Source organism: Scyliorhinus canicula, chromosome 2 (assembly GCF_902713615.1).
Source record: "Scyliorhinus canicula chromosome 2, sScyCan1.1, whole genome shotgun sequence".
Lineage (NCBI taxonomy): Eukaryota > Metazoa > Chordata > Chondrichthyes > Carcharhiniformes > Scyliorhinidae > Scyliorhinus > Scyliorhinus canicula.
Genome location: NC_052147.1, coordinates 159953321 through 159965773, shown reverse-complemented (window position 1 = coordinate 159965773; position 12453 = coordinate 159953321). Strand labels below are relative to the sequence as shown.

The 12453-nt window shown below is 45.2% G+C and overlaps 1 protein-coding gene across 1 annotated transcript in view; it reads right to left on the bottom strand.

Moving 5' to 3' along the window:
• The window catches only part of vps8 (VPS8 subunit of CORVET complex), a 787508-nt gene that overhangs the window by 586462 nt on the left and 188593 nt on the right, over window positions 1-12453 (bottom strand). Inside the window, 3 exon segments of the mRNA XM_038788252.1 lie at window positions 4132-4183; window positions 6152-6241; window positions 9063-9285. Of these exon segments, the coding sequence (XP_038644180.1) occupies window positions 4132-4183; window positions 6152-6241; window positions 9063-9285 (365 nt within the window).

Sequence of the window (12453 nt, the reverse complement as noted above, 5' to 3'; positions counted from 1 at the left end):
GGGAGGGGGCCTTTCACCAGCCCCTGGAGGTCGACCAAGCGTACAGGGCGCTGATGAGGAGGCTGCAGCCTCTTTCTGGATAAGAAGATGATCCTCTGATGGGCGAGGCAGACTACGAACTGCACCTGGGAAGGGAAAGAGCTGCAGGTGCACCAGGCCCTTGGAGCAGAACAGGTAAAGAGGGCGGCGGGTTTAGCCGGGCCAAGGCTGCCCTCTTTAAAGAGGGGGTGAAATTCAGAGTAAAATACCCAGCCCGCCGTTGGGTGACTTTCCAGAAGCACGAGTAATATTATGGCACACCAGAAGATGCGATGGAGTTCTGGAGGGACAATGGACTGGGATGAGAGTGAGGACATTGAACTTTGGAAGTATTTGTGCGTGTGTTTGTTTTTGGAAAAGTTTTTCTTTGAAGAGTTTTTGATGGCGGGGTTTATGGAGGGCAGGCATTTCATGGGGGAACATCGAGGGCGAGAGGGTGAGTACTTTTTGCAGTTTCTTCGGGGGGGGGGGGGGGCAGGGGGAATGGGGGTGGCAGTGAAGTTGGAGACCATGATAGCTGGGCAGGCTAGTTAACGGGAGTGAAGGGGGGGGGGGTTCAGGAGGTAGGCGCAGCAGGGGGGATGGAGCTGATGTTTTGTTTAAGGGTAGAGGAGAGGGGGAGGGAGGGTTGCTGACAAGGGTGTGGTTGATGTGGCGCAGTTGGAAAAGCACCGATGACAGCGGATATCCGAAGGTGGGCCTGGGGAGTCGTGTGACGCGGGCCGGGGGCTGGCCCAATAAGGGATATGGCTGATCGGCAGGGTAGGGGGTCGTGGAACTTGAGGGGGCTGAATGGGCTGGTCAAATGATCATGTGTGAGCAGATGGAGGCAGCCTCTTGTCAAGACACCCTTTTGGGGCACTGTAGGTGCCACCTTTGCCGTTCCCGCCGGCCAGATACTCCACAAGCCTGGTGGTGGTGGCGGCCCCGAGGGGACAGTGGCGGCAGCACCTAACACTGGAGGGGGCCTCGGTTTGGACACCAATCTGTGGGAATTGCCAGTTTGTTCCAGGGAGGCTGAATGCAGGGCCTGGTTTAGCTCAGTGGGCTACACAGCTGGCTTGTGATGCAGAACAAGACCAGCAGCACAGGTTCAATTCCCGTACCAGTTGAGAATTCTGAATTCTACCTCTGTGTACCCAAACATGCACTGGAATGTGGCGACTAGGGGCTCCTCACAGTAACTTCATTACAGTGTTCATGTAAGTCAACTTGTGACAATAAAAAGATTATTATTATTATTATGGGGGGTTGGGGGTGGCAACAGGTGGGAATTGAGCGATTTGGGGATCTATTCGTTGAGGGCAACTTTCCAAGCTTGGAGAGGTTGGTGGAGGAGTTTGAGTTGTCTGCTGGGAATGGGTTCCGGTATTTGCAGGCGAGGGATTTTGTCCGGAAGCAAGTACCATCCTTTCCTCACCTGCTGCCCCAGGGGCTACAGGACAAGGTGGTGTGAAGAACAGGGGTAGGAGAGGCTAAAGTGTCAGAAATTTACAAGGAGTTGATGGATTGGGAGGGAGCCCTGATAGGGGTAGTGAAGCTCAAGTGGGAGGAAGAGTCGGGTAGAGAGTTGGAGGCTGGGTTGTGGAAGGAGGCTCTGCGGAGGTTGGATGCACCCTCATCGTACGCTAGGCTTAGCCTTCTTCAGTTTAAGGTGGTCCACAGGGCACACATGACAATGGCCAGGATGAGCAAGTTTTTTGAAGGGATAGAAGATAGATATGGGCGGTGTGCGGGTGGGCCAGAAAATCATGTCCATATGTTTGGGCTTGTCCGAAGCTTGGGGGATTCTGGTAGGGGTTTGCCGACGTTATGTCAGAGGTCCTGAATGTGAAGGTTGTCCAGAGTCTGGAAGTGGCGATCTTAGGTGTGGCAGAAAATCCAGGAGTCCAGGGGGAAAGAGAGGTTAATGTATTGGCCTTTGCCTCCCTGGTAACCCAGAGACGGATATCATTAGAATGGAGGGATTTCGGGCCCCCGAAACCAAAGGTGTGGGTGAATGACCTAACAGAGTTTCTCAGGCTAGAAAAGATCAAATTCGCCTCGAGGGTCTGTGGAGGGGTTTGTCTGGAGATGGCAGCTCTTCATTGTCGTCTTTTAGAATAGTTAAGATGTCAGCAGTGGGGAAACCCTGGCTCAACCAAATAGTTCACACCCTGCTGAAGTCCCTGCCGACCCTGACCTATATAAGAAATCCAGGTATGACATAGGAAAGCCATCAGGGACGCCAAAAGACAATACAGCATCAAACTAGAGTCCCAGGCCAATGACACAAACCCACAACGTCTATGGCAGGGCTCATACAACATCACAGGCTACAAAGCAAAGCCAGGCGGAATATCTGGGTCTGGAGCATCCCTCCCCAAAGATCTGAACATGTTCTATGTCAATACATCAGTGCCACTCGCCCCAACAGCCCTGGACACACCCATACCCACTATTACAGCCTCAGAGGTAAGAGCTGCCTTCTTGAAAGTGAACCTGTGGAAAGCGATGGGCCCCGACGGTATATTCGCAGACATCTTCAACACCTCACTCCTCCGCTCTGAGGTCCCCACCTCCTTCAAGAAGACCACCATAATACTAGTACCAAAGAAGAACAAGGTTGCCTGTCTCAATGACTACCGACCAGTGGCCCTGGCGTCTGTTATTATGAAATGCTTTGAGCGGCTAGTCATGAGACGGATCAATACCAACCTCCCAGAAGGTCTCGATCCATTGCAGTTCACCTATCACCGCAACCGGTCCACAGCAGATGCTATCTCCCTGGCTCCACAATCAACACTTGAACACCTCAACAACAAGGACACCTACGTGAGACTCCGCCTTCAACACTCTTATCCTGACAAGACTAATAACCAAACTCTACAATCTTGGACTTGACCCCTTCCTGTGCAGCTGGATCCTTGACTTCCTCACCAACAGACTGCAATCTGTCAGGATAGGCAACAGGGATTGATAATGTAAACGTAGACCAAATGTTCGCCCTTGTGGGGCAACCTAGAACGAGGTGTCACAGATGTAGGATGAGAGGTGGCAGATTTAGACCTGAGATGAGGAGGAACTACTTCTCACAGAGGGTGGTGAATTTGTGGAACTTGCTGCCTATAGTGCAGTGGAATCGGAGACATCAAATGGTTTCAAGATTTTTTTTAAATGGGTTAAAGGGATATGGGGAACAGATGGGAAGGTGGATTTGAGACCAGGAAGAATCAGCCATGATCTGATTGAATGATGGAGCAGGCTCGAAAGGCTGAATGTCCTACTTCTGCTCCTAATTCCAATGTTTCTATAATCTGATATGGGCTGCCTGCCAAAAATGTTTTCAGGAGCGACTGGTGCATCATTTCCTTGTGTCAACTAACCTCTGCGAATCGCCGCTTCATCTGTTCTGGAACTGTCAATCAAAGGAGTTCAATGAGGTCCCCCAACACCTGGGCTCCTGAGATTAACAAAGGCCAACCCCACATTTTGATTTGAGTGCTGATACCAATGTGAAGGGTTACAGATGCTCAGGGTGCATGGAATTCCACATGAACGGGAATCAACACTAAACGGTCAGGTGCCTGAAAGAACAACTAAGGAGTGAGCTGCTACTCTTTAACCTCATCATAAAGAGGTTCAGCCACGGCATCACGTGGAGGGGATCCCCAAAGATCAACCCCTATTCAAAAACCCAATAAAAACATTTATAAAAAAAATGATCAACCCGTTGCCACCAGCAGAAGTCCCACTACCCCCAGGACACGAGAAAAAGCATCCTCTGCACTGCGCAATACAGTAACAAAGGGCACTTACCTCCTTACTTTGATTCCCCCGGGAGTCTATGGCGCCGGGTCCCCGCTTTTGACAACTTGCACCAAATCACACCCATGTGGCACCCAACTGGGAATGGCAGGAGCTTCCCAGGAGGGAGATTAATCGGACCTCCTACTTGATAACGATATGGAAATTGTACATGTCCACATGTACAACTGGCACATGATTCAACATTTACTGCACAATAAACTTCACCAAATGGAAAAGATGATTTTCCCCTCTCACTTTCAACTACTAAAGCAAAGTCGTTTGTGAATAGCAGTAAGCTCATACCTGAGAGTGATTTGCCAGCTCGGAGAGGAGGACCAATAACCTGGAACAATTTCTGAAAGTATTGAGAGAAGTATATGTATTCATTGAAACTCTGAGATTACATATACTGTCAAGTAGAAATATTTTGTTCAAGTATAAACTGGTTATTTAATGAATTAGTGCCTTGCACACTTCAGAGTAGAGAATATCTCTTGAGCACCAGAAATCACTAGACAAATTAACAGAGCAGTTGGGGAAATAAAAAATTACATCCAAGTAACTTTAAAAGCATTAAGACATCTATTTCAATTTTATTTAGATCAGTCCTATCCACAGTCAGCTCATTATCAATAAAGTAGCCAGCTGTAGGAGCCCATACCCATTAGCAGACATTCTCTGTGTTTATGTAACAAGATGTAGCAGATGCAGTACTCGATGGCCAATTAGATTGTAAGCTACAGTATCAAGCGAGGTTTATTTACCCACAACATTTACATCTTTAAGTGCAGCGATGATCAAGACAGCAATAGAGATGATTTGCCAGCGTACAACTTCTCAACTCCCCACAACTGAACTACTCCCCTTCTTTTTATCCTAACAAACTGTGAATCATTTCTGATTTAAGGAAGCTACTTTTTTAAAGCTATACTACCTTCCCTTGGTCTTTCTATCATTTTATATACAGTCTTAAGATTGTGGATAGAGTTCTCAAAATATTGTACTTTCATGGGATGTGGGTGATACCCTAGATTGTGAGGATTTTCTGCTCCGACAAGTGTGTCCGCAGGTTGGGGGTAAGCAATTTTTGAATGCTTCCAATGACATTAACTCACACAATCCCTCGGAGGTGGGTGGGACTCTTAAGGATCTTACTCATCAGTCAAATACGATTTGTTTCAGCCGTTAGAATGAGATAGGTTTGTCTGGGCTTTTTATGCGCCTCCTGGAATTGCTGCCGATATGCCTCAGGGACTAACTGATTGACACTAAGGATGGCAGCCTTAGTCTGCCCATAATTATGGACATATCAGGGGGTAGCATGCAGCAGGTCTCTTGGGCTCTTCCTGACAGCTGCCGCTGAAGTAAAAAGCTCCAAATAGCTGATGACCATTTTGGCTGCCCTACTACTTTCTCAGAAGTGGCGAAAAAATGTCCCCACATCAGTCTCTTCAAATGAGGGAATGAATCTCGCGTACATAAGGACCTCAGAGAGTGGATTGCGGATTGGGAGGTAAAAGGCGCAACTCGGTAGAGAGGGGTTTTCCCTCGCAGATTCCAGCGAGAGTCTCTCTCTCCATTTGTGCTACTGCTCCATTTCCAATTCTTAGAGCTGACATTCACTTTCCCTTTACTATTGCCTTGATCTCTTGCAGATGGCACGGTGACTCATTGGTTAGCACTGCTGCCTCACAGCGCCAGGGACCCGGGTCTGATTCCGACTTTGGGTGACTGTCTGTGTGGAGTTTGTATATTCTCCGTATCCGCATAGATTTCCTCTGGGTGCTCCGGTTTACTCCCACATCTAACGTTGTGCAGGCTACGTGGATTGGCCATGCTAAATTGCCCCTTAGGATAGACTTGTAGAAATAGGGTGGGGGGTTGGGCCTAGGTAGGGTGGTCTTTCAAAGGAATGGTGCAGATTCGATGGGCTGAATAGCCTCCTTCTGCACTATAGGGATTCTATGATTCTCTCTCTTTCCTCTCGTTCCCTCTTTGCACTGTGTTCACTCTTGGCCTCATAATTTTGGACACCAAAGAAAATGCTGCCTCATGTCTTAAACTGAGACCAAGAGGATGTTAAAGTCTTCACTGCGGATTTTGTGATACTGCTGTATGGGACCGTGCCCAGGAATGAGAAGGCTGCCGCAACTGACTGATATTCTGATTACACAGAATGCCAGCGAGCTACAGCATAACACAGAATATGCAAGGTGCACTTTCAAGCCTTTTGCCCCAGTTTATTAGTGCAAGTTCAGAATGATTACGTATTTTGGAAATCAAAATGAATTTCCATCTCACTGATACAGTTCTAGTTTCTTACCTCCATTGGCGTGATATAATCATTCATTCCTTTGTTGTACACATAGATCATGGCATCATATAGACCATGTTCCCAGCACATATGGACTACCTATGACAAAGGCAGATAGAAACCATTTGGGCACAAGATCCAAAAATATTGTTGCAGGAGTGACTTCATATTAACCATACATTAAAAACCAAAACTCAGAACATCATATTTAACATGTTTGAGGACGGAAGACATTTCCCCATGTGGGAGAATCTAGAACTAGGGGATCACTGTTTAAAAATAAGGGATTGGCCATTTAACAAAGATGAGGAAATTTATTTTCTCTCAGAGGGCTGTGAGCCTCTGGAACTCTCTTCCTCAAAAGGTTGCAGAGGCAGAGTCTTTGAATATTTGTACGGTACTGGTAGATTCTTGATTAACTTGAGGTTATCCGGGGTAGGAGGGAATGTGGAGTTGAGGTTACAACCAGATTAGCCATGATCCTATTGAATGGTGGAGTAGCCTCAAGGAGCCGAGTGGTCTACTCCCAATCCTAATGTTCGTATGTCAGAGAAAGCATTCAAACGAATGCATAATTTTAAAGTTGCAAACTGTTTTTGGATTACTAATATTAATTGTTTGGGAATTCCATTTGCAATTTTCACCTAATCAAAGAATTGCTGACACTATGCTGTGTGAAAGGAACATATTTCATGAGTCCTAATATTGTCTCATTTCTCTCGTGCTCAGGAGACAATTCCCAATCCACCAACCCAGTGCAAACCAGCAGATGGATGGTTAAAAACTAGCCAGTTACTTATTTGCTCAGATTGCGACCATTTCTGAAAATTTGTGATTATTACTCAAAAGGATTTTTTAGGAGGATGGCGCGCTGCCTAAAGCAAATGGGAGCCTCATAATCTATAACAATTGGGGTTCTATTACATTATCAGGACATCTATGCAACTGTATCAATGCACTCACAATTGGTCTGGAATATCTTCTCGACTTTGAATGGGGAAATGGCTTGGTTCCAAATATTATTATTCCGAGATGCAGCCAGGTCAGAATTATTAATCAACATTAAAAATTTGCATTTACATAATGCCTGTCATATCCCAAAGTGCTTAATAGCCCTTGAACTGCAGTCACATGTCAGCAAAGGCAGCCCCCAGTTCATGTACAACAAAATTAGTTAACGATCAGCTCATCTGTTTTTAGCAGTACTGGTTTACGGAGTATTATATCCATTCTATGATTCTGATTCTCAGCCTCCCCTGATCTTTGAACAGTGCCACAGGATCTATTACATTACCTGATCGGGCAGATAGGACCTGCGTTTACTATTACTGGAGACAATACAGTACTCACTCCTTGATTTGTGCAGTACTATCTATAACAGGGCACTATTTTTGAATCAAAGCAACATATACGAAAATCCAAACAATCCAGTGAAATCAGGGGCAAACTCTGTTGAAAGAGTTCAGTTTGTAGAACATATCAAATTGATTGTAACTGTTAGAACTAGCTTTAGTAATCTGAAAAGATTTTGAAAAAGAGAACACGACATAAACATAAAGGCTTTAAGTAAAAGTACTTAATTTTAGACTGCAACTTTGTTATTTTTACAAAAGATATATGCCAAACAACAGGCTTTGGCTCAAGCTGTCCATGCCCGTGTTTATGCTCTACCTTCCCTCATTTAAATCTATCATAACACTCTATTCCCTTCTCCCTCATTTGTTCTCTAAATGTATCTTTACTATTCATCTCAACCACTCCCTGTGGGATTGATTTCCAGATTATGCCCAATCGCTGGGTAAAAAGGTTACTTCCGAAGTCCCGATTGAGTTTCTTAATGTCTATCTTACGTTAACGGCCTATCATTCTGCTCTTCCCCACACGAGGAAACATTCTCTCTGTGTCCACTCCATTAAAAATTTTCAGAATTTTAAAGATTTCTATTCAATCACTCCTCAAATTTCTTTTCTCAAAAGAAATGAGACACAATCTGTTCCTGAAATAAGTAGACAAGCATTCCTTGTCAATCTTCTCTACACCCTCTCCAGTGCCTCTATATTCTTTTTACAAAATGGTGACCAGAACTTCACACAGGTGTGATCTAACACAGATGTGATACAGATTTGGGATAACTTCCCTACTTTTCAATTCTATCACTTCAGAAATAAAATCAAGTGCTTGGTTTGCTTTTTTACAGCCGTGTTAACTTCTGGAGCAACTTTCAGTGATTGATGTACTCAGAGATCCCTTTATTCCTCTATCCTACCTGGACTTGCAACTCCCAAGTAATAAGTGACCTCCTTGTTCTTCCTACCAACATGTACAACCTCACATTTATCGGTGTTGAACATTATTTGCCGATTACTTTTCCATTCTGCAAGTTCATTAATCTCCTGTAATTTGTTACAGTCCTCCCCAGTTTTGACTGTCCAATCCCGAGCCCCGGACCCCAAAAGACAAATTTAGAAATTGTGCTTTTGATTCCAAAGTCCAAATGGTTAATGTAAATTGTGAACAGTAGCCCAGCGCTGATCTTTGTACTCCCATCTTCCGCCACTCTGAGTAACTCATTCTCTGCTTTCTGTTTTGAAGCAAGCTAGCAAGCCAATCTGACCTTATTAATTAGTATATCATGAGGCAAATTATCGAAGGTCTTTTGAAAATCCAGACAAATTTCATTCACTGCAATGCCATTGTCAAATCTCTCTGTTAGCTCCTCAAAAAATTCCAAAATGTTGATCAATTCAGATTTTTCCTTTTGAAATCCATGCTGACTATGGAAGAGCTTAAGGCTAGGATAGAAACTCATGGAGCTATTAAGAGTTGGGGCTTCCCGTAAGAGTTATCTCATATGCAAGGGACAAAATATCCTAGAAAGGCAAGAAAAATGCCTAAAAATCGAACACTGAGTATTGCTCACCTGTTGAATGTCCAGACTGGTGATGTCCATATGTACTATGCATGCTTCAATGTTCTCCATCATGTCCCGATCCTGAAGGTGGATGAGCAGATCCTTCATTACCTGTGGTGTGATGCTCGGCAGCTTGTCATTCAAAATATATGGTTCCAGGCATTCAAGAAATACTCCCTTTGCCACCGAGATCTCACTCAGTTTACTGTAGATCTGGCCAAAAAGAAGATCTCTAACAAAAGGAAGAAGGGCATTTTATTACAAAAACTGTGTTTTCTTTTCAATTTCTGTAACAAACAGAAGTCAGAAGGAGTTTTAGAAGCAGTCACATTTCTGGAATGAGACAAAACTTCATTGCAAACAAAATAATTGAATCAAAAAATATTGACAAGAAACATTAAAAACGGTTAGGTGGGATAATTGGGTTACGGGGATAGGGTGGAGACATGGGCTCAAGTGGGGAGCTGTTTCCAAAGGCCGGTGCAGACTCGATGGGTCAAGTGGCCTCTTCAGCATTGTAAATTCTATGATTACTGCGGAAAATAAGATGCAGCATTTCAAACTTGGATGGCTTTATTTTAAGGTGGAATTGATAGGCAGAGCGATTAACGTAATAATAATGATCTTTATTGTCACAAGTAGGCTTACATTAACACAGCAATGAAGTTACTTTGAAAAGCCCCTAGTCGCCACACTCCGGCGCCTGTTCGGGGACACAGAGGGAGAATTCAGAATGTCCAAATTACCTAACAGCACGTCTTTCGGCACTTGTGGGAGGAAACCAGAGCACCAGGAGGAAACCCACGCAGACACAGGAAGAACGCGCAGACGCCGCACAATGACCCAAACCTGGGATCCTGGCGCTGTGAAGCAACAGTGCTGACCAATGTGCTACCATGCTGCCCTGTAGTGCCCACTTTAAGCCAACAATTAGTTGTTAAACTGTGCATGAGTAGCAAACCCTTATACACTGGAAAGCACTTAACATAAAAAGAAGTTGAGTCTAAATTGGTCGGATAAAAAAGTGTGCAACGCATTGTCCAGAGTTTAGCTCAAGGATAATAAATGCAACTTCTATTCTGTAGACAGTTAACATTTCAAGAAAAAATACGACACCCAGTGACCAACTGAAAGAAATATGCCAGAAGGTTTTAATGCTGTTAAACAAAAACAAAGAAAGTCCTGCTAACTTAATGCAATACTTTGTTAAGACATGGAGTACCAATCCAGTTCCCTTTTTATTTCTGAATTCCACCCAAGAATCATAGAATCGAATCATAGAATCCCTGCAGTGCAAGAGGCCATTCGGCCCACCGAGTCTACACTGAACCTCTGAAAGAGCACCATATCTAGGCCCACTCCCCCGCTCTATCGGGGCAGCACGACAACACAGTGGTTAGTACTGCTGCCTCACAGCTCCAGGGAATCTGGTTCAACTCCAGCCTTGGGTGACTGTATGGAGTTTGTTCTTTCTCCCCGTGTCTGTGTGGATTTCCTCTGGGTGCTCTGGTGTCCTCACACAGTCCAAAGATGTGCAGGTTAGGCGGATTGACCATGCCCCTAAATTTCCCCTTAGTGTCCAAAAGGTTAGGTTGGGTTATTGAGTTTACGTGGATAGGGTGGAGTTCTGGACTTAAGTCGGGTGCTCTTTCCAAGAGCTGGTGCAGACTCATTGGGCCAAATGGCCTCCTTCTGCACTGTACACTCTATGGTTCCATGATCCCCATATCCTCACCTAACCTTTGGACATTAAGTGGCAATTTAGCATGGCCAATCCATCGAACGTGAACATCTTTGGACTGAGTTCCTTTAGAAATTGTGAGCTCTTGATGTTCATTCACTCCTTTTGAAATTCAAACCAAACATGTCACAACTCTCAGATGACTTTAATTTCTCCTGTGTTTCAGCTCCTGTGAGATACAAAAGTGCACAGGGACCCCTCCATTAGCTTTTAGCTAAACGACTGCCTAACTTTCCTTTAAAACCTCACAACTATGGGCTTCTCAACAGGAGCTTAGCGCCTCATTGCATTCTTGTTTTGAAACCCCCTGGGTGAATAATAATCCTCTACTCCTGGTTCCACAGTTGCTGTACAGTTTCTGATTGATCTTCTCTTGCTGCCTTATCCAAACTAATTGCTTGTTTTCTGTGAGCAAATACACAGATAAATGCAAAAACACAAAAGAGGACCTCCTGTATAGTCCATCTGCATAGCAACACAGCATACGTGGGATGTTCCCAACAGAAACGTCAATTAATTATATTTTACCTTCAAAACAATCCTTTCAGTCTGGGAACCACAAGAATAATTTATATCGAAAATGGAGTTAACAACCTTTGTTTCCCCAGACTTTCTGATTCCACCAAGAAACACTCTTGTTTCAATGAAGCTTTTAGTTTCCTTGATCCTGAAACTACACAAATAATCCAAATCCCTCACTTAAATAACAGTAGACCTCCAGGAAAGACAGTGGTGCAGTACCAATGTCATTGGACTAGTAATCCAGAGGCCCCGGCTCAAGTTCTAGGGACTTTGGTTCGATGGAGCAAGAAATTCTTTGTGCGCCACAGGTGAAGATGGCGGAGGTAAAAGGTCAGCCCTGCCTGCCCAGTGGGCAATAGAGCAACTGATAGACTTCTTAACTGAGAAGTTCAGCTAGCAGAGGGGGGAAGCCCAGGAAGACCTAGCCAAGGCAGTGGGACCACTAAAAGCAGGAACTTATCGGATGTAACAGAGACTGAAGACCCAGGGCTAGGTCATTCATAAGGTGGAGGAGGCAGTGGGGGAGCACAAGGAACAGCTTACCTCATTGGAGGCTGAGATCGGAATGATGCGGGAGACCCAGAAGAGCCTAAAAGAGATGGTGGAGGATCAGGAGAACCGCTCTCAGCGACAGAACTTAAGAATTATGGACTTGCCTGAAGGTATCAAGGGAGCAGGCGCTGGCTCGTGCCAAGATGTTAGGAAGCTGATGGGGGAGGGCGCCTTGGATTGGCCCCTGGAGGCTGATGAGGAAGCCTCAGACGAATGAGCCATCGAGGACGTTAGTGGTGTGGCCCTACTGATTCCTCGATAAGGAGAAGATGTTGCAGAGGGCAAAGCGGACGAGGTGGAGAATCTGGGAAGACAATGAGCTCCGAGTGAAGCAGGACCCGGGCATGGACCTGGCGAAGAGGAGAGCGGGTTTAACCGAGTGTGAAGGCTGCTCTCTTTAAGAAGGGAATCACGTTTGGGATGCTGTACCCGGCCCGCCTCTGGGTGACTCACAAAGGCCGTGAACACTAGCTTGGGACACTAGAGGACGCAATAGAGTTGTCAAAGAGACAATGGACTAGCAGCAGAAGGTGGACATTGAACTGTGGAGGAGGAGATGTTGGTTTTCTCAGACTTTTTCATTTT